At 42.0% G+C, this 23,567-nt stretch overlaps 1 protein-coding gene across 2 annotated transcripts in view; it reads right to left on the reverse strand.

The window, feature by feature from the left end:
• Positions 1 to 4,255: 4,255 nt before the first annotated feature.
• Positions 4,256 to 23,567, reverse strand: part of LOC146866908 (uncharacterized) — a 783,565-nt gene continuing 764,253 nt past the window's right edge. For both annotated transcript variants that reach the window (XM_085603053.1, XM_085603047.1), the window contains exon 24: positions 4,256 to 9,638. In XM_085603053.1, the coding sequence (XP_085459179.1) occupies positions 9,602 to 9,638 (37 nt within the window). In that variant the 3' untranslated portion in view covers positions 4,256 to 9,601. The remainder of the gene's footprint in view (positions 9,639 to 23,567) is intronic.

Raw genomic sequence — 23,567 nt, forward strand, 5'->3', positions numbered from 1 at the left:
CCACCAGATACTTCAGGATTCCTGCAGCGATGCAACACTATGAAGAGTGTTGCATCGCTGTTTTTCCCCAGCGATCAGGGACAGCTCCTCCGTAATGGTGGAGGAGCACCACCCCAAAGCTTGTGCCAGCAGACAATAAATAAAATGATAATAATGCAATGTTATCATTTTATTTATGCTGTCTGAGCCCAATACAAAAATATAGGGCAGGGCCGGACATGTCAGGGAGGTGCAAAGTGCACTAATAAGTGCGCATGTGTGTTTGGCTGGCCGCCCAAGGCCAACCAAACACACATGCACTTATGTTTCTTCAACCTGGCTGTGTTACCCAGCCAGGTTGGAGAAACAGCTCAGACTCCAATGCACCATCTGAGCGGCAAACGAGGCCGCTCAGACCAATCCAGGCGCTCCAGGGCCTGGATTGGGTGTCCACAATATGGTGCATTCCTGCCTTTTCCCCAGCGCCGGTGCACAATGGGCTACCTTGGTGCAAGGGTGCCTGCGTTGCAAGCAGGATTGTTTTTGTGCAGAACGGGGCACCTTCCAGCACGAAAATAATCCCCTGAGGCATATTTATTTTGCTATGTGTACTGCAGAATGCAGCACACATAGAAAGGGGAAGTAATGAGAAGTAAAGATATTTCTCCTCGTTACCCCTCCCCTGGTAAGGCGTAGCATTTTGGCGCATGCCCAGGTCTACCAGTAATGGTAAATCTGGGAATGCATCAAAATCCGTGGGAGTTGCCTGGGAACACCCATGTAATGCCCATGGGACATTTCCATGGGGCAGAGTAACACAAAGCAGTGATTTGCACTACGTTGAGTTACTCCTAATTTATCAAGCCACTCAGGACTACGCAAAGTGGCCTTGCGTGGCTTGATAAATCACCATTAAGGGTTTGCGTTGCATATGCACCACATTGTGTGCTGCAACCCCTTGATAGATATGTCCCTAGCGGTGCCCCATTATCAGTCAGTAAACCTTTGGGATTACATTCTTTTTAAAATAACCATTTGAAAGAACTTTGTGACACTAATCATTGCAATTTACTAAACTATTGAAACTTCTAGCCACCTTAAACAGATCTCCATAACTACCAGTAAATAATTTGTATTATCACAATAAATGAATCCCAGAATATCAAATGCTAATTTTTCCCATGGTCCTTGGGGGAAGTCTTCTGCATACCGTGGGATCAGTTCTCTTCGTGTACACCTTGTAAGTAGGCGCACAAACAATGCATTCTGTCACCACCCTCAAATCTGTTCCAGGCCACCAAACGTTTCCTGTCACCCATTCACTGATGGATATAACGCACCTGGGTATGTGCAAGTCCAATGGTATTCTCACATTCTCCGGAGAAATTAAACGTGTGTCACTAAACAATAAACCTCTAGTCTCAGACCATTCATCTCTCATAAACTGCAAACCTTTGCATCCAATTTTACCTTCCTTTTTGGCTCTTCAATCTCTCTTCATGAACTCACACGCTTCCTGTCACTCTTCATCTCTATACATTTCCTCCAGCCATTCGTCCTGGGGCACACCACTCTCCTTGACCACACATGATGACATCATTCCATGACCAGGAAGGTTCCTGAGGATTCTGATCACTCATCCTGCTGTACACAACGTGATTAACAGCTGCTTTGTTCTCAGCAGTTGGAAAGTATTCCATTTGAAAACAAGAGCCCTGGCTCCTATCACCATTCTGCAAATTGTGGTTGAAATTTGGATGTAAACCTTTCTTTGAGTAAATCTCTTCAACAGCTTACTTTTCACGAGTGTCCACAAGCAACTGCTACTCCGTGTGAAATCCACCACATATTGAAAACTAGGTATTCCTCACTACAAAAACAAAGATTCTAGCTCTCTTGAGTAGTAGTCATACATTTCACAATCCCACACGTATATAAGCAGTAAGTAAAATGTGGGTTTTGGAAGCATTCAAGTGTTCCAGTCTGGCTATGTTGGTGATACATGTCTTGCAAATCCTTCTGGATATTTTGATTTCAGTTGCCATGTAAGGTGGAGTTTCATAGTTGACAGTATTATGTGCCTGAACATTATATCTGTATTTATGTTCTTCATCCCAAATCTTCAACCTAATGTATATTGTTGTATTTAGAAAAGGTGCATGACCTCTCTTGTGCTCTTCCTCAGTGTTATTATCAGGATGTAGCACTTTGACACAATCATACTAAGTACTTAGGCCTAGATTTATCAAGTTTCCATGCAGCACAGCATGTAACCTTGCTGTGCTGCATGAAAGGGAATGGGCAGACATGAGCCATTTTTACCATTATGCACCACATTCCTGTCCTTTCCTAGTGCTGGTGCACTTTTGGCTGCCTAGCGCCAACGCAGGCACCCATGCACAAGGGTGCCGCCATGATAGCAGGATTGTTGTTGTGCAGGGACACCTTCCTGCACAAAAACGATCCTGAGAGGCATTTTCCTTTTTCTAGGTGTGCTCCAGAATGCAGCACACATAGAAAGAGGAAAAACGAGGAGAAATAAAGATAATTCTCCACGTTGCGTCTCACCTGAGAGACATAGCATTTTTATACATTCCCAGGTCTACCACTAGTGGTAAATCTGGGAATGTGCCAAAATCCATGGGTGGATGCGTGGACCCACACTCCACCCATGAAATGCCTCCCTGCCACAGAGTAATGCAAGGCAGCAATTTGCACTGCCTTGCGTTACTCTAGATTTATCAAACCGTGCAGAGGCAAGCCTTATGTGGCTTGATATCTCACTTAGGTTTTGCGTCGCCCTTGTGCCCCTTTGTGTGGCACAAGGAAAATGCAAAACGTTGATAAATATGGGCTTAGTTCATCGGGGTGGGGGATTGTTAATCAGAAAATATGGCCATATGGGATTGATAGAAAGGCTACTTTACACAGCATAGCACGTGGATCAGTACGGCACACTTTTATGTAGGCATAGTGAAGTATACGTCGACCACTGGTGCTATGTAAATATTTTAACTTGTTCTTCAGTTTGTAGAGCGTTCTCTCAGTGGTTACCCTGTCACTGGTGTGGCCACATTGTAGCTTAGGTCATTTTTTTGGAATGGAACAATTGTTTGAACAGCATTTTATTGAAATATGGAGTATAAATATGTTTGCATCCTTTGACCTTACTGACCACGTCTGTAATGAATGCTAATATTTACACTGAAGATACAGACAGCAAACATGTTTCCATCTTTATGCCTTACTTAGGACCCATATTTTCAACTGCACCATGCTGTCGTCACTGGCAATATATGGGTGTTCTGTGGTATTGTGTTGTGTGCTCCTACAACAATGGCACAGAAGCGCAGTGTTAATTGCTGCACCAGAGATGGCCTGGACATTGATGTTCTACTAAATTCTCTTCTTCTTGAAGGCTGCTTGGAGCCAGATTTACAAACATCTCATGCCAAACAGCACAGAAGACCAAAAAACTGTGCTGCGTTGCACGAGAAGAGAGAAGGAGAGCGCCATATGTACAGAAACATGACTCTCCTCTCTACCCAGCGTTGGCACTGAAATTAGCGGCAGTGCGCCACGCACTCACCTTTGCACCATAGTGCAAGGGTGTCTGCATGAGTCTAGCATAGGTTTTGTACTTGAAGGATAGACTTCGAGTACAAAATACTATGCTCAGACTAACTTTAAATGTTTTCCCACTTTGTAGGTGTGTTGTACAGTGCAGCACACATACAAAGTCGGAAAAAGGAGAAATGCTTTCATTTTTCCCTCATAGTGCCTATTTGAAATGGGCGCTATTTTCCCACGCTAAACCCCGTCTACTTTTTTCGGTAAATGCAGTTTTGTGTCAGAAATCTTGGGTGGTTCCATGGGAACACCCATGCACCAACCATCGTAGGCCCCCTTGGAGCTAAAAATAATAGGTAAAGCTGCAAACAATGTAGTGACTGTGTCAAGAGAAAGCACTGAAACTCGCACACTGGCTGGGCCTTGCATCAAATAGGTTTCTCTAACCGATCTACACTTCAGTTCGTCTTTAGATAGGAGACCTGCCCTAAAAGTATCACAGTTGTTAGCTCATTATAACCAGGGCTCCTGGTTTTATGGTACTTTTTTTTCTTTTCATTTCTGTCTGTATTTATCCATATTTTATTCTTGCTAATTTTATCTGTCTTAATCCATATTTATTTTGGGTTTTATGAAAAACTGAAGCCAAGACTATCATATTTCCACATTTATTAAACTGATAAAAGTACGCTTGAAGTTGGATGCCTGACAGGTTTCAATGATATGAACACCCATAGATAAAACATCAATGCAGTTGTACGAAAACATGAACATTTTAGTGTCAAACGTGTGCCTATCTGCAGATATTTAAGCCTCATTCCTAATTTTTCTCTCTTTTTTTTAAAACCCTTACCTGTCAATCCAGACAGCTATTGGCCTAATATCGGTTTTCATATACATTTAAAAATAAAAACAGGAAAATAAATAGTTTTCTGTCTGTATTTATCTGTAAAAATCAAAAAAAACAGAAAACAGCGTGATTTAATAATAATACAAAGGAGCCTGCAATCCCTGTGTAAAAGGCTGTCTATAATTTCCTTATTGCAGGTGAGTTGTGACATGTCTAGAAATGACCGCTGTTCAAATGTAATCTCTACAAATGACTTAGCTGCTCAAATGTAATGTTATTATAATTGACTTCTAACGTCACAATTCCTACTGGCAGAGGCAGCAGCCAAGGAGAAAGGCATGCCATGGAGCCTAATAGCTGCGAGTAAAACAAGGAAAACAGCAACTGGGTTTTCCTTCTTCTGATCTGTGTTTTGTTTTTTAAATTTTTAAATGAACAGTTATCAGCAGAAAAGAGTTGTTTATGGTAGTATGTTTATTTTTTACCTCACTATAGACTGTTACACAAAAGATGGAGGGGCTTATTTATGAACCCTTTGCATCAGTTTTGCGCTGCCATTGCGTCACTTTTATTGACACAGCGGTGGCGTAAATAATGCGCCATGTTTACGAAGTGACGCATCTAGGCAGATGCGCCACTTCGTAAGCCCCTGAGCTACATTATACCTGCCTCAGGTATAATGTATGCAGGGTGGGCGTTCCCCCGCAAGAAAGGGTCGTAGGAGTTGTGCAGCAAAATCTATGAGATTTCGCTGCGCCACTTCTAGGATGCCAATGCGTCACAACCTTACGCCTGCCTCATGGCAGGCGTAAGAGTGACGCAGGCCCTTTCACATGGGGCTTGCCCCATGTGAAAGGAACATTGCTGGAGTTGCGTCGGGCTTCCGACACAACTCCATCAATGCGCCACTTTTTGCGCTGACAGATACGTCAGTTATACTGACGTATCTGTCCTTCCTTACGACATAATGCGTCATATTGTAAATATGATGCATCATTGGTGTCACAAGGAGGGCCACTTCTCATAAATAAGGCCTGGAATCTCTACCTCTTTCTACATAATCAGAGCCACAGCATTTTTTTTACATTAAATTCATTCTAACATTTTTGCACAAAAAACAAATTTTGTATTTTTAATTTCACATACAGATTCTGCTTTTATTATTCTGTTCTGCAATGAACATGAAACCTAATATTTACGTTGTTTGTCGGAAGGGTGAATTTGTGACCATGTATTTATTATAAGGAATAAACAACCCTCTGTCGTACATTAAAAGGATGTTACAAGTCACCTCGGAGATCCTTGACATTACAAAATAATTCAGCCTTTTGGGCATTTTCTACTGTATATTCTTGGAACCCCTCAGTGACATGCAATATATTTATAATATATGGCACGGGGCATTTTACCTTACATAAAATCTAAACGGAAGTTCTTTTTCCGAAGTTGCTGAGCATCAGCAATGTTTGGCGTTTTCCAATATGAGTCATGCAAATTTTGGCCTGGGTTATAAAATGTGTCCCGTTTAATACTTGATTGATCAATAAAACAGCCTATGATTCGCACAATTAGTGCTGTTTTCTGATGTAATACCATTCCAATGCTCCAAAAATCAAAAGCTTTGCCTTAGGGAGGAATGGAACAGCTCATTCACTGCATTACTGTCTGGGCTTTTTTTGTGTGAGCCATGCCCGCCTGCAGGGTGTATTTTCCAAGGCGTAGTTGAAACCGCTCCACCCGCTTGTGAATCTTGTTAGAATTTAGGCCTTTATTTTCTTCATCCCTCAAAGTGTCAAATGGCGGGCTTTTCATGAGACATTTTTACCATGTTTGATGTTTAATTCTCAAAGGTGTGGCACTCTGGTTAATACTTGTTCGCGCGTTAGTGGGAGGGCACTGCGCACTAACGCAAACTGTAAAAGTATTTCACAGAAACCTACGGGTTGTCTGGCATCTGACCAAGAAAAAGCTGATCTGCTTCATTGTGATGAGAAATCGTTCATTTATTTTCGCTGTCTGCTGTGTAGAGGCTCACCTGTTAGACCTCGAAGCACACAAACACGTCACATTCATTCTGAAAGGATATATAGGCTTTGAAGGGGAGGCTCCGCCTAGTGACTGTCGGGGAACAGTACTGAATTTTTAGCAGTACATTCTGCAAAACAGTGACCCACCACCAGGGATCACAAGAGGAACACATGGCCCATTGGAAACCACTCACCGAGAACAAAGTTAACTTTTTCAGTTTCCAAAAGTTATTTTCTCACTTGAAAAAGGTTTAGGACCTGATTTAGATCTTGGCGGGACTGCGACGGAGTGGGATTTTTGGCGGTCTTCCCGTCCACGGCCCTGGCGGTTGGCCCACCGGTTTAGATTTGGGTTGTCAATGGGAGAGAATACCACCGTGGCCCTGCCAACTCCACCAGGACTTTCCTCCCCCACCCCTATGGCGGTATATGCTGCGGCGGGACTCCACCCAGGATACCAGCCCTCCAGATCTGGATGTGGGCTGGTTCCATAAGAATAGGGGTACAGCCTATGATTTCGTTGTCTACTCCTTCACCCAGGTGATTCGAACCAGGTGAAATATAGCCATGGTGAAGCAAGGCTTTGCTGGATTGATTATGTTTGGACTGTCCTTAGTTAAATTCATGTATTTAGTTGTTACACTGAGATTTATAACTTTCAACGTACATCCATGTTTAAAAAAATAATGAATTGGTAGCATTGATCTGGTAATGTTTTGGGTTGTGTGTTTATTGACACATACATGGGATGAGCCCACCACAGTGATGGGTCAATGGCTTAGAAGCAATTGAGAAGAAACTATTGGGGGGGGGAGGGGGGCTGAATGATACTACTGAAGAAGACCTTCCATTGCGCGAGACACACCAACCTGACACTGGTGAGAACAGAGTGGGATTTGTCAATCACAAAGTCCCATATAGTGAGGGCAAACTTGTCACGGTAGGAGTGGTAATCAAGCCGACCGCTTGGACCAAATAATCTTTTTTCACTGTAATTTCAACCCCTTGCCAGTAGGGCATCCTCCAGGTGCTTTGCAATACACAGCATTTTTCATTAGTGTTCCTTTCCTTTTTAGGTCTCGCCTGGCGTTAGCACCGCGCATGCGCTGCTCTCGCCATACGAGGGCCTTTTGCAATCAATACGATTTCAGAAGGGGGCTTTAAGCCACGCCCTTCTTTTTAATTGGCTCGCGTCGTCGTTAATGTGAAACGACGGCGCGTGATTGGCAACCGGGGTGTTTTGTTTCTGCCTTGTCCACTTTTAGGATGGCCTATTTCGACTGGCCGACGCCATCTTTGTTTGGCGTGACGTGGGAGGGTTCGTTTTCTTGCATGCCCACTGTCACTTTTAAAGCGCAGCCGAGACAAGGTGCCACGCTTTTAGTTTCAATATGGGAGCCGCCCTCTTTTACTTGCTAATGCATACGTTCTTTTATTTTTATTTTTACAAGCGCTACGGTCTGCTTGTTTTCTTTATGTTTCTACTGTTGCTTGCGCATATTGCCTGAAATACACCTTCCTAACTCTGCTTTCACCCACTGTCGCACAAGCGACGTTTATCCTTTGTCCCTCTCCCTTTCCTCCAGGCCCTTTGCCCTGCTACAGTCTTGGCTATGCCCAGCGTGTTTCCCCAGACCTGTCCCTCTAGGACAGGCCAGTGTTATGGCACGTTCCCACAGAGCAGGGGGCGGTGCTCGTGGATAAGGCGTCTCCTCAGAAGCATAGCATGGCCCGGGATCAGCCACCTCCCTCAGACTGTTTACAGTCTGGTAAGCGCTGCTTTCCGGTACGGAGGCTTCGTTAAGTGATCTTCCGTGTGGCTGAGGGGATGCTGTATTCTGTTGCAAGTAAAATGTGCTAACGGGAACTGCCTGCATTTTTTAATATGATGAAATCCGGGAGACGTTGTGGACGTACGGCCAGAGCTGCCGACTTTGAATGGAGCTGGGGAACCAGGTTCGAGCTTTGGCATCAGCTCAGCTTCCTGTGATTCTGGGCAAATCACTTAATCTTCCCATGCCTATCAACAAAGGAATGTGTCACCTTGTGTAACATAACTAGTTCTCGTGTAATGCACTTCAATACCTTCGGGTCGAGTTTGCGCTATATAAAACTGCAAAAAAGAGAGAGTTCCTAAGCCTGATCGCCGGTGCCGAGATAGCTTTAGCCGCCTTTTGTTTGTTTTTTGCAGATTTATATAGCGCAAACTCAAGCCGAAGGTATAGGAGCGCTTTACATAAGCACAGTTAAGTTACACAAGGACACATTCATTTCCTGACGGTGCATGAAGATGCGCCAAATGGCTTGCTATAAGGTAACTTGGGTCAAGGGATCAACTAAATTTGGCAGACCTGGTCGAGTGAATTGGGCATATTGCCATATGTATGATCACAGAGGTGTTTAACATAACTCTTCATGACGGGGAGCCCTCCCAGCAGCGAGATGGGAGAATGCTTCTATTTCTTGAGGCTAGTGAGCAGTTTTCATGCTGGCTCAAAAGCTGCACCTTTTCTGTAGTAAAGCCTAGCGTGAATTCAAGCAATGACTGCTGGGACATCCTTATCCGAAACCGTGAAATGTTGAATGTTTTAGCACTTTTAAATAAGCACCTATGGTATTTCACTGGCATGGTTAATCAACTGTCGGTACCATGCTGCTTCTTGAGGGCTTGTGGCACAGTTATCTAAACTCTTCTTTCACCCTCCCGTGACGTAGATTTTCATGTCTGGTGAAAGTAGACGTGGGTGTCAGCAGCATTGATGGTCTGCACAGGCATAATTATACAGGTTTCTGTTTTTTACAATTTCGGAACATTACTGCGGTGACATGAAAAATGCACATCCTTATAAACAACCAGTTAGCCCCTCCTAGTTTGGGGTAGACTTGACCTAAAATAACTTTTTCTAATCGTTCTCCTTTCCAGATCTTCAACACTGTTCCTCTCCTACTAAACTATGCTTTAAACTACTACACAGCTCACAAATACAATTCTAAAAGCATAAAATAACTACATATCACAAACATACACTAATTAATACAAATATATAAAACAATACCATTAACAAACCAAATTGCTTTAACTTATACAAAGGCGAGACCTATTGCATTTCCAATGCTTGTTTAATTTGATTTCTCCAAGTGTTTGCTGCCTCTGCCCACCAGGTCATCTCGGAGATCAGGCATGTCCCTTTGTGGTCCTGATTTCTGCCATGCTGTGAAAAATGACCAAAACATATGAAAAGTTAGTGGCAATAAAATAGCGGGTTCATTAAATAAAGTCGGAATATGCATGCAGATGCAGAACTGCTTTTGGTACTTAAAGATGATGATCACCATGCTGTGGACCAGCATCGTGCACTAGACATATGTAAGAGTGGACTGGACATTTCTTAGGCCACTCACTGGAATCTGCAACATTAAGAAGGGCTTTAAGGCAGAAGCAGGCTGGAGGCACTACAGCTCTCTTTAGACTCACCATATTCCAACCCCCATAGGCACCTCAAGCCAATGCATTGCCCTACTCCATGCGAGGACAAAGTGGTGGTGCATAGAGGGGCTGCTGGAGAGGTGTCACGTCTGAGTGATACATTATATACATCTATATTTGTAATTAACGTCCTGGCTCGTTCCCATTCTTTACTTGTAGGTATCCAAGCCACCCAATGACAGGGCGAGACACTACTTCTGTTGGGTTGTACGACCGAACAACGCAGGAAAATACATCGCATGCCTTAAGCATACATTTTTTACACCGCATTTGTTTTATAATGCTTGTGTTTTTCAAACATATGCCCTTACCACGCATTGTGTATATATATGTATATATATACCTACCTGTTGTGGGTCGCTCCTTTTTGCAGGCATCTTTGATGTGGATTTTAACGGCTTGCCTGAAGCCGTGGAGACGGTCCTGCTGTTTTTCAGACCTGCGGTAACGCTAAGCAGCATACGACGAAAGGAACAGGAGTCAGTTTGAGGGTGCTGAGATGCCGGTGTGGAACTTCGTTGGTTTGCCACAACCCACTGGGGAAAACTTAATTGTATGCCAGAAGCTGACACTCAACCCACTGAGGTAAAATAGAGAGCACTACAAGAACCGAGAGGCCACGAGAGTGGCCACGCCCACTGAGGCGGGGAATGTTACATTGTTGCCTTTAAAACTGTGATGTCAGCTCGTTGGTTGAAAAGCCCTGCCCCTTATGAAATGCTGAAGTGCATGAAACGCGTCGGACTTAAGGGTGATATCCGTGACAGCAGCTTTTGTTCTACATGCGGCAACCTTCAATAAATCATCTGAAAATTAACCTACCTGTTGTGGGTCGCTCCTTTTTGCAGGCATCTTTGATGTGGATTTTAATGGCTTGCCTGAAGCCGTGGAGACGGCCCTGCTGTTTTTCAGACCTGCGGTAACGCTAAGCAGCGTACGACGAAAGGAACAGGAGTCAGTTTGAGGGTGCTGAGATGCCGGTGTGGAACTTCGTTGGTTTGCCACAACCCACTGGGGAAAACTTAATTGTATGCCAGAAGCTGACACTCAACCCACTGAGGTAAAATAGAGAGCACTACAAGAACCGAGAGGCCACGAGAGTGGCCACGCCCACTGAGGCGGGGACTGTTACATTGTTGCCTTTAAAACTGTGATGTCAGCTCGTTGGTTGAAAAGCCCTGCCCCTGATGAAATGCTGAAGTGCATGAAACGCGTCGGACTTAAGGGTGATATCCGTGACAGCAGCTTTTGTTCTACATGCGGCAACCTTCAATAAATCATCTGAAAATTCACCTACCTGTTGTGGGTCGCTCCTTTTTGCAGGCATCTTTGATGTGGATTTTAACGGCTTGCCTGAAGCCGTGGAGACGGCCCTGCTGTTTTTCAGACCTGCGGTAACGCTAAGCAGCGTACGATGAAAGGAACAGGAGTCAGTTTGAGGGTGCTGAGATGCCGGTGTGGAACTTCGTTGGTTTGCCACAACCCACTGGGGAAAACTTAATTGTATGCCAGAAGCTGACACTCAACCCACTGAGGTAAAATAGAGAGCACTACAAGAACCGAGAGGCCACGAGAGTGGCCACGCCCACTGAGGCGGGGACTGTTACATTGTTGCCTTTAAAACTGTGATGTCAGCTCGTTGGTTGAAAAGCCCTGCCCCTGATGAAATGCTGAAGTGCATGAAACGCGTCGGACTTAATGGTGATATCCGTGACAGCAGCTTTTGTTCTACATGCGGCAACCTTCAATAAATCATCTGAAAATTCACCTACCTGTTGTGGGTCGCTCCTTTTTGCAGGCATCTTTGATGTGGATATATATATATATATATATATATATATATATATATATATATATATATCAAACTACCATTCCTTCGTGCTGTTTCCACACATAGGAAATACGGACAACTTCAATTCACTTGATGCCAAATTTCCACGTTTTATTTCATAATATAGTGCTGTTGGTCATGGCGCGTTTCAGCCAACACAGTGGCCTTGGTCACATGATCGCGTTACGTGCCGGTAAATACTTATAGGTGGATTCAAATAAACATGTGACACCAAATCACCGCATTTAAATAAACATAGAAAAAATACCTTATGCACAAATACATAAAATGAAGTGAATGAACACTTATTTTGAATGTTCGTAAAAAAACACAGGTTTTGCTGGTTACAATGATGATCACTCTTGTATATAGTCAGGAAGAATAAAATCAACAGAACACCACTAAATAAATAATTAATATTGACTTAAATGCACCAATGCAAATATTCAAAATTATCATAAAGTGGTAGATTGATGGACTACCAAAACCCTACATTAGAAAAAAACACAATATATGTATTTTTTATGAGCATCCGCCTAATCATTGTCAATGTCAGTTGGTTTTAAGCGTAGAACAATTTATATATAAAGACAAATTTGTGCATATTATTGCAATAATAATTTTTTTTGTTTGTTTTTTTAGGTATGCAAATCAAATACTTACAGTTGAATATACATTCAATCATTGTAGCGTCACCTTTTGTTGTAAATGCAGTGCTAAATTTATATAGTGCAATACTTAGTGCAAATATAGAAGGTGTCTAAAGTGCATGTATAAAGAACATATAAATATATGGCTAGCAGTGGAATAAATTAGTTTCAAATATATAGAATCCCCATCTAGAATCAAATAGGAAATGGGAAGGGAAACTCCTTATATACAGTTTTCGATTAAATTAGATGTCATTAATTCCATAGCTGACTCTAGTCAAACTTATTAAGATTTCTCATATTGAACCGCATAGACAATATCGGATCATGACATTGGAGTTCAGAGTAAAATGCGACGATTATAGCACTATACTTGGCTATGTTGGAAATGTTGCACATTTTTATACCTACAGATAGTTATGCAAATCCTCGCATAGATTAAGGCCCATCGGGGACTTGGTATCGAGCTCAACAATATATTTACTTTCTAATTGTCTCAGTTTCTTTTCTCGATTACCACCCCGTTTGTTTGCTGGTACTGTATCAATTACAAAGTATTGGATACAATTAAGGTTGTTATTATGTTACATCTTTATGTGTCGGGCCACAGGATATTTAGGATCCGAGTTTACGATGGCTCGGAGATGTTGTAATATGCGTGCATAAACTTGTAGCTTAGTGCTACCAACATAGCGTAGCCCGCAGTTACATTGTAACACATAAACCGCAAAATCAGATCGGCATGTGTAATGGCTCTTTAGTTGGACTGGCATATCTGAAAATGCAGTGGAATATGTGGTCGTATTGATTCCAAATTTACAAGCACGACACGTGCTGCACTTGTAAAAGCCTTTTTTGGGTGACAGCCAGTTGGTAGCTTTATTACATTCTGGACTGGTTTTAACTAAATCGTCACTTATGGAGTAGGCCTTCCGGAAAGTTAAGTTGGGTCTTTTGGGTAAGATATGTTTGAGAGTGACATCTGTTAGTACGATAGGCCATTGCGAATTTATAATGGCTTTAATAGCATTAGCTTGTTTGCTATATGTGGTGATAAGCCTACATTGGCAGTTTTCTGGTTCATCACTAATATCAGCAAATGATGAACTACTTAATTCAGAAATCTCTGCAGTAGTCTCACTGTGCTTATTGGCCAGAAGTGTCTGCCTGTCTTTGTTGTTGACTTTAGTCAGAGCTCTTTCGAGGTCAATATGATTGTACCCTCTTTCCAGAAATCTCTGCTTGGCGGCCTCTTGATGGAAGTCTAAGGCCTCTTGTGTACTGCATACTCTTCAAATACGTAGGAACTCACCAGAGGGTATGCTAGTTATCGTATGCTTAGGATGGAAGCTACTTGCATGCAATAAAGTATTGCATGCAGTAGGTTTTCTATATAATGATGTCTCTACCTTACCCTCTTTAATAGATACAGTGATATCAAGGAAATTGGCTGTACATGAGTCTATATGTGCAGTGAACTTCAAATTCATTTGATTACAATTGATGTCATCTACAAAGCTTTCAGCCTGAGTTTTAGATCCTTTCCAAATTATAAAAACATCATCTATGTACCTCCACATATGAACTATGTTGTTTGTCCAAGCATCATGATGTTGCAATTTCAGGACATGCTCCTCCCACCAGCCAACGTGTAAACACGCGTAGCTGGGGGAGAAACATGCCCCCATCGCGACTCCCTGTAATTGTTTGAAAAATTTACCATCAAATGTAAATACATTATTACATAAACACCATCTAATCATTTTTAAAAGCATAATGTTATGATTATACATGGACAAAGGTCTTTTTTTCAGGAAATATTCAACTGCATTAAGTCCATCTTTATGCTTGATACTGGTGTACAGGGCAATTATATCTAGCGTAAGGAGCATATAATCATTAGACCATGTTAGTTTGCTCACTTTGGAAAGGAAATCCTTGGAATCACGGATATATGTTGGAAGACTAGTCACGAACTCCTGTAAATAGAAATCAACATATCTGCTTTCAAAGATGCTGTTTATTGTTGAAATAATCGACCATCCTGGAACTGGGGTGACACCCTTATGGACCTTTGGTATAAAGTAGATCGTTGGGGTCACCGGAAATTCTTTGTTTAGGAAATTGAATTCATCTTTAGTTATTAATCCCTCTTTTTTCCAGACAGCCAGCTCATCTTTGTAGTTCTTACTGATTTTCTTAATGTCCAATGCATTTATTGAGCAGTAACATTCTGGATCATTCAAATGGCGATATGCCTCTCTTTTGTATTCTTCTTTCCCCCAGAGCATAATGTTTCCGCCTTTGTCCGATTTATTAATAACCACCGTTGTGTTGTTTTTCAGTTTGTTCATTAGTTGAAAATACTGCTTTGTGCGGTGGCTAGATTGTCGATTTATATTTTTAGACTTATGATAGAGTTTTTTCAGTTCTTCAGTGACTATCATGAAATATATTCACCGCATCACGGGGCATAATCGGTACAAAGGTGGATGGTGCTTTAAATGGACTCTGGGCCGAGATAGTGACTCCTTCCCTGTTTGCTACCTCTTCGCTACAGATATTTTCAGTATCGATATTATATTGGTCATCATGTAGCGTATGTAGTGTAGTCAAAAGGGGCATGTCGCCAGCTGTGAAGCTAGATGTAAAAGTCTGAGCCAGTGGCTCTGTGTTTTTTAATCCATGATTCTTGATTGAAAAAACTTTTTTAATTTAAGTTTTCGAATGAATTTGTAAACATCAACTCGAATTTCACTGTAATTAAAATTACTTTCCGGGCAGTAGCTAAGTCCCAAGGCTAAGAGTTGTTTTTCAGCCATATTAAGTTCAATGTTAGTAAGATTAATGATTGTTTTGTCAGTTGTATTTAACGTCGTTGCCAGTTTTTCCTTGGATATCCCCTGCCTTTGGCGCCTGATGCATTTGCGCCTTTCGCGTCTTCGTACGTTTCTTTTTTGTTTGATGTTACATTTGTATTCCTTGGTCGTAATGTTTGTTTTCTCTGTTCCCTGATAAAATCAATTTCTTCGGCATAGGTTAGGGGCCCCATTCCTGATCTTGCTGCAGAAGTAGAGTCACTGCTTCTTTCTGACTCTGTATCACTTGGAATTGTACTGATATCGGATGTTGTGGCATACGTGTCGGTAGCCATATTGGCATTAGTATTGGTTTGTTTGAGAGTTGGTTTTTATCAATTTTTGTTTTTTGATGTTATCATATTTGCGCGCGAATCTGAATACTTGTCCCTGTTCATAATCATTTTTGTCGTGCGCAAATTTGTATGCCTTTCTGTTCTTAATAACATCCTCTTGTTTTTTTAGGCGCTCTTTCATATCATTAATACTTTTTTCAATAGATTCCTTGTTACTGGGATTCGTAAGTTTATCCAAGTCTTTATAAATGCGTGCAATCTCAGATATATTGATGTCACGATCTATTTTAGCATATTTTATTAGTAGACACACTAACCGCATCGATGCCTCAAGGTTACTCTCCGCCAACTCTTTTAATAACAAAGGATTCGGACACTCGAAGCTCGGAGCCAGCATGATCCAAAGACCCCTTGGCACTCGTCCTACTTCATGATATTTTTCCAGGGATTTAACTTCCCACCACTTGGTGAGCTCACTCCTGCTGTTTTTCTCAAGTGATTTCAATAAACTCTTTATATCCATGCTTTGATCCGTATTGTTTGTATTGCAGTTCAGATTGTAAATTAGTAAATAATTCCTCTGCTGACATTTCTCTCTGCCGTAACGCCTCATCCGACATTGCACTCATGATATATATTAAGTTACTAGCGCGCGTTGAAAGTAAATAGTTGAACTTTCACAAGGCACACAAAGTCAGCACCTCCCCACCTGCAGTGAAATGCCAAACGTAATTAACTGCCCGACTTACTGCACGTAACTCGGCGTTTTCACCAGTCGTCCGACCTACAGAGTTCGCTTCCGACACCGCATGCGTAGCAGAAAGACTGTTTATCAGCCGTGCAGGGGGCTGGCCGTGAAAAAGTTTCCTCAAAACAGAAATCCTCGTAGCTTGCGAAGACAGCCAGCCAACTCTCAGGGCGAGAGGTTCGTAGCGGGAATGCAAGCCACAATTCCCAGGTAATCTCAAACTACCATTCCTTCGTGCTGTTTCCAGACATAGGAAATACGGACAACTTCAATTCACTTGATGCCAAATTTCCACGTTTTATTTCATAATATAGTGCTGTCGGTCATGACGCGTTTCAGTCAACACAGTGGCCTTGGTCACATGATCGCATTACGTGCCGGTAAATACTTATAGGTGGATTCAAATAAACATGTGACACCAAATCACCGCATTTAAATAAATATATATCCACGCTCCAAGGTCACCCTGACTGCATTATATGTTCATTTTTAGAACTAAAGAACTTTGATAACTGAAAAACGATTTGTCTAGGATTGGATTAAAACCATTTAAGTGCATACCAAGATGTCAGCCAGTAATTTCAGGAATGGAATAACGAATGGCCACAGTCCTTTGTTGCTGTCTATGTCTCTACTCTCCATTTAAAAGAACTTTATTGAAACACACACTATTTTTTGGTGCACAGTAACAGAGCACTGAAGAAGGCAGCACACCGAAATGCATTTGCTCATTATGCTTAATTAAACCAACATGTCCTGTGAGTGCTGCCGTGTCGGAGCCTTCATATATATATATATATATATATATATTACCTACTGGCGGTCGCCAGTAGGTAGTTATAGTTAGGACCCTGTTTCCATAGGAAATCCGCAACATTCTATTTTGAATAACTTTGGCGCCGGTCGACGAATCCTCGCGAATTTCTCAAAATAGGTGGGGCGCTACGCTCCGCTCCTACCCTGAAAGTCTCGGGGGGATTCGTCAAGCGGGGGCTGAGATAAAAGGGGGGTCCCAAAACGCGTTTTTCCCATGCATTTTTCCATAGGACCTTTAGACAGGGCTACAGCCCGAACGGCTGAACAGAATTACTAGAAATTTGGCAGAGAGGTAGTCCTCAGGTCAAGGAAGTGCCTTTTGTAGGTTTGGTGTAAATCTGTTCAGTAGATTCTGAGAAAATAGCCTTTAAATCAATATATATATCTGTGGCAGCTTACGGTGCGCTTACCGTGCGCTTACCGTAAGCTTACCGTACGCGTACGGTGGCGTGCGCGAGCGCGATTCTGATTGGCTGTTACATCTAAGTAAACATTCGAATCGGTCGAAACCAGGAAGCGGCGGCCGCCATTTTCTCTCTCGCACTCTGAGGGGGGGGCTGTAAACAAAGGCAAAAAACATATAAAGGGGCTGTTTAGACAGCGCCCATGCACATAGCCATGTTAGTTGAGTCCTCAAAGATCCCCCAAGGCCAAAAACGGTAAATTTTTATTTTTTGAAAATTTCGCCGATTACGCTTACCGTACGCGTACGGTGCGCTTACGCCAAAAATTTTAATAAAAAAAAAAAAACACTCTGTGCATGGCATATTATTGTCATCACTTACAAATTAAATTTAACAGATTACCTATCACAAGGAAGCGCATAATATGTCCTCCATGTGCGCACGGTGCGTAACGTGGGCACGCGGTGCGCGTAGCGCACTGCGTGCCCACCTTGCGTGTACGGCACTAACTGCGTAAAGTGGGCGCGCGGTGCGCGAAGCGCACCGTGGCGCACGGAACGAACTGCGTTAAGTGGGCGTGCACGCCACGAATGGCGTAAAGTAACTTAGCATTTAAAAAACCGTACAAATTCACTGAAAAAACCATAGGTTTCACACACGTTATAGTTAGGAATTAGCATTTAAAAAACCTTGCAAATTCACTGAAAAAACCATAGGTTTCACACATGTTATAGTTAGCGGAAATTTTACTGATAAAAAACCAATGAAATTCCCCCGTTATAGTTAGTGCAGGCAACTATAACTCACGCGACCGCAATCTTCTGCTGATGACATATGTGTCTTTATGAAAAAAAAATATTTGTAATATATGTATAGCTAAAAATTTATGGAAGAAGACATGGGCAAATAAGTGTCTAAATACAGTATTAGCATCAGCAGAGGATTGCGGTCGCGTGAGTTATAGTTGCCTGCACTAACTATAACGGGGGAATTTCATTGGTTTTTTATCAGTAAAATTTCCGCTAACTATAACATGTCTGAAACCTATGGTTTTTTCAGTGAATATATATATATATATATATATCTATCTCCGAACACTCTGCATGACACAGTGTGGCGCACACTTGAGAAGGTATATTAGATTACTTTATTGCATTCCCGTAGCGAGACAAACGCATTTCGGCCATGACGGCCTTCGTCAATGTCAGCACGACAATGGATTCATAAAGTTTAAATACATGTCAATCAGTAAACTTACAAACCAAATAGAAAACGGACTTATTCACAAACATGTGATTTCATGGTAACGACGGCGGCCATCTTAAAAGAGTCAACAGAGTAACCTATTTCACATATATCATAGATGTTCTACCCCGTGAACCATACATGTGATATCATGGCTGTATGTGTATCGTTTACTGTCAATAAATAGCCATAAAATCAATAAATATAGGTGCTCTTTAGGGCATATCAAAAATATCAAAATTATCAATAAATATTAATAAATATTGACAGATGCTCAATTACCATCTAGATTGCATTGGATGTAATATCATGTCATAGATATTATCTCAAACGAAATTAAGCCTTGAATGGGCATAGGCCATAAGTTTCACTTGCTAAAATCTCTGCAACAATTAGTAATGACAGACCAACAGATAGCCGCAATTACGCCCATAATGGGCAAAAATTGTCCACTTCTAATTCATGTAAAGCCATCTTTATATGTCACGTTTCCATGTTAGTCCATTTCTGACATTTAGATCCCTAAAATCATATTTAAAAACATTAGAAATTTAAGCAAAGAAAAAGAGAGAGCTAGTAAACGCTAATAGACAAAAAAAGCAAAGTAAGCAAACTTTTAGCATATTTTGGAATTATGTTGGAATTTTTTCACAACATTTTTTTTATATAATTTTATATATATATATATTTTTCTTTTTTATAGATTTAATATTTTCTTCTTCTTGAATCACTTGATTATAGGATATGTAGTTAGGAATGTTGTCAAGTGGAAGGCAGGGAGGAAGAGAGAGAGAGAAATCTTTCTAGTTAGGGGGAGTGGAGAAAGGATTCATTCCGAAAAGGAAAAGGTACATAGTGAAAAGAAAAAGTAAAAAGTAAAAAATAGGGCTATTCCAATGTATTATTGTGGAAAGCATCTCCTATTGTTACATGCATTTAGTTCTTGCAATACTTCTTACTATACATTTCGTCTTCAATGACATTACTAATTGATTCATATAGCATTCTACAACAAAAATAATCACAGTATAAAATCTCAATCTAAATTCAAATCTTATCCATTATCCTACATGTACCCATAGTTCTTCTTCGCAGTTCAGGCCATGGGGGGTAATGGTGCCCAGATCCACTATGTATTTTGACTCCAACTGTCTCAAAATTCTTACTCTGTCCCCTCCTCTTTTTAACGGGGCAACCTGATCTAGACAGAAGAACTTCAATTGTTGGTTGTTGCTATTATGGTGTTCTGCAAAATGTCTTGCAACTGGATAACCGTTGTCTTTTTTAGTTATAGCACGCATGTGCGCCAAGACCCTCTTTTTAGTCTGGTGTATCGCACTCCCCACATAACGAAGGTTGCACGGACACATCAGACAATACACCGTGAATTCCGAATTGCAATTTAGGAGTTTTATTATACATCTAGGTTGATCTCTGCCTGGTACCTGATATAGCTCGCGTGATGGGATCGAAACACATCATGGCAGGCACTATGCCAGATCAATTGGTGGTGATTACTGCTTAATAAATGTTCACTGCTTTATGCATCAATTCGATGTACTCGTGATTCTGTGCTGAGTACGCTGAGGTCCGTTCCTGTGGTTTCCTGGAGCGACTGCCGGGCCAGGATTTGGAGTTTCGAGACATATACATATATACGGCCTATACAACACAGGCAGAGCCACATGTGTCATTTCAAGCTCAACCATGCATGCCTTAACTACGCATATGCCTTAACCACACATATCTGTGCGTGGTCTACATACTGGGATGGGTCGGCCCAGGAATAGGAAGGATCGTGAGAGGACGCAGTGAGGTAAGTGGGATTGGGGCCAGATTTTGTGGGGGTGGGGATAGTTTTTAAGGGTTGGGGTAATTTTGGGGGGTCAGGTTGGTTTTTAGGGCTTTTAGGGCTTGGGGGTCGGGGTTGTGGGCTTGGGGGGGGGGAGTCGGAATACTTTTTAGGGCTTGGGGCAGTGTTTAGGGCTCAGGGAGGTTCGGGGTAGTGTTTAGGGTTGGAGGAGTAAGGTTAGCTTTTATGGCTCGGGGGGGGGGGGTCGGAGTTATGTTTAGAGCCCGGGGGTCAATGTAGTGTTTAGAGCTCACGAGGGTCAGGGTAGTGGCTATGGCTCGGAGGGTCAAGGTAGTTTAGGGCTCAGGGGGCGGGATTGTTTTTATGGCTGGGGGGGCTGGGGTGTGATCTTTACCACACATCCCTTTACGAATCATGCCTTTACCACAAAATTGCGTGGTAAAGGCATGACACGTTCTTTGTTGGGGCCGCTTAGTAGAGGCAAGCGTGGTTTAGCCATGCGTGGCTCTGTCATATAATATATATATATATATATTACTCACTTAAACAGACAGTCAGACAGCTACGAAATCCTCCATCCAGACAGTTATATATCCACTCTATCTTCATAACAGATTGGTATATCTATATAAAATATATTTAAATTTCAAACTAAACTACATTCACTGGATGATATCATCAGTGATATCATCAGTGATGTCATTTGAGATGTCATCAGTGATGTCATCAATGATGTCACTGACCATGTCATGAATGATGCAATATGTGACATCATCTGCAGTGCATTGCGGGCGCGCGAGTTATAGTTAGCAGAACTAACTATAACGGAGGAATTTCTATGGTTTTGTACGAGTGAAATGGCCAGCTAACTATAACACCCCTGAAACCTATGGTTTTTTCTGTGAATATATATATATATATTACCTACTGGCGGTCGCCAGTAGGTAGTTATAGTTAGGACCACGTTTCCATAGGAAATCCGCAACATTCTATTTTGAATAACTTTGGCGCCGGTCGACGAATCCTCGCGAATTTTTCAAAATAGGTGGGGCGCTACGCTACGCTCCTTCCCTGAAAGTCTCGGGGGGATTCGTCAAGCGGGGGCTGAGATAAAAGGGGGTCCCAAAACGCGTTTTTCCCATGCATTTTTCCATAGGACCTTTAGACAGGGCTACAGCCCGAACGGCTGAACAGAATTACTAGAAATTTGGCAGAGAGGTAGTCCTCAGGTCAAGGAAGTGCCTTTTGTAGGTTTGGTGTAAATCTGTTCAGTAGATTCTGAGAAAATAGCCTTTAAATCAATATATATATCTGAGCCAGCTTACGGTGCGCTTACGGTACGCTTACCGTACGCGTACGGTGGCGTGCGCGAGCGCGATTCTGATTGGCTCTTAGATCTTAGTAAACATTCGAATCGGCCGAAACCAGGAAGCGGCGGCCGCCATTTTCTCTCTCGCACTGAGAGTGATGTTTAAAATATTAAGCCCAAAAACATGTAAAGGGGCTGTTTAGACAGCTCCCACACACATAGCAATGTTGAGGGAGTCCCCAAAGATCCCCCAAGGCCAAAAACGGAATTTTTATTTTTTCGCTAATTTCGCCGATTACGCTACCGTACGCGTACGGTAAAAAATTATATAAAAAAAAAAATTATCCACACTCTCCCCACCCCGTGTGCAATTGGTTCCCGAAGGGCACCATTTGTGCATGGCTTATTAAATAATGAGTTAAACTAAAATATTAAAACAAAAAATAATAACAAAAAAAATTATCCACACTCTCTCCACCCCGTGTGCAAATGGTGCCCGAAGGGCACCATTTGTGCATGGCTTATAACATATACGAAAAATTAAAATATTACCTTTCAAAACGAAGTGCATCATATGTCCTCCATGTGCGCACGGTGCGCGAAGCGCATCGTGCGTACATGGCCCATCTAGCGTAACGTGGGCACGCGGTGCGCGTAGCGCACCGCGTGCCCACCCGGCGTGCACGGCACTAACTGCGTAAAGTGGGCGCGCGGTGCGCGAAGCGCACCGTGCGCGCACGGAACGAACTGCGTTAAGTGGGCGCGCACGCCACGAATGGCGTAAAGTAACTTAGCATTTAAAAAACCGTACAAATTCACTGAAAAAACCATAGGTTTCACACACGTTATAGTTAGGAATTAGCATTTAAAAAACCTTGCAAATTCACTGAAAAAACCATAGGTTTCACACATGTTATAGTTAGCGGAAATTTTACTGATAAAAAACCAATGAAATTCCCCCGTTATAGTTAGTGCAGGCAACTATAACTCACGCGACCGCAATCTTCTGCTGATGACATATGTGTCTTTATGAAAAAAAAATATTTGTAATATATGTATAGCTAAAAATGTATGGAAGAAGACATGGGCAAATAAGTGTCTAAATACAGTATTAGCATCAGCAGAGGATTGCGGTCGCGTGAGTTATAGTTGCCTGCACTAACTATAACGGGGGAATTTCATTGGTTTTTTATCAGTAAAATTTCCGCTAACTATAACATGTGTGAAACCTATGGTTTTTTCAGTGAATATATATATATATATATATATAGTATTTGTTGGTGAGACCCCCACCCCCCCCCCCCATCCCCCAATATACTTTAAATGCGTGGTAAAGGCATGCGTTGCAAAAACATACACATGGTAAAAACGTGTGCTAAAAAATGCGCGGTTAAGGTACAACGTGGTGAAATCTTTGTTGTAAAGGCTGTTTCCCCTTCTATAGTGTTTGTCTATTTGCATGTCCTCCCGTGCTGGAGGGAGGCAACAGCGGCAGGGTGCATGGAAGCAGGAATCCTGAAGTGTAGGGGTTGGTGGCGAGTTTCAGGAAACATTAACCAGGTTGTTCATTTAACTGAATTAAAAATGTAAACATTGTCAATTCCACAAAGTTTATTTCCCTAGCATATATTTCCTATCTCCCTTGTCTAAAGAAACTTACTAACAAGCGGATAATTCACACATT

This window comes from Triturus cristatus, chromosome 1_2, assembly GCF_964204655.1.
Source record: "Triturus cristatus chromosome 1_2, aTriCri1.1, whole genome shotgun sequence".
NCBI classification, from domain to species: domain Eukaryota; kingdom Metazoa; phylum Chordata; class Amphibia; order Caudata; family Salamandridae; genus Triturus; species Triturus cristatus.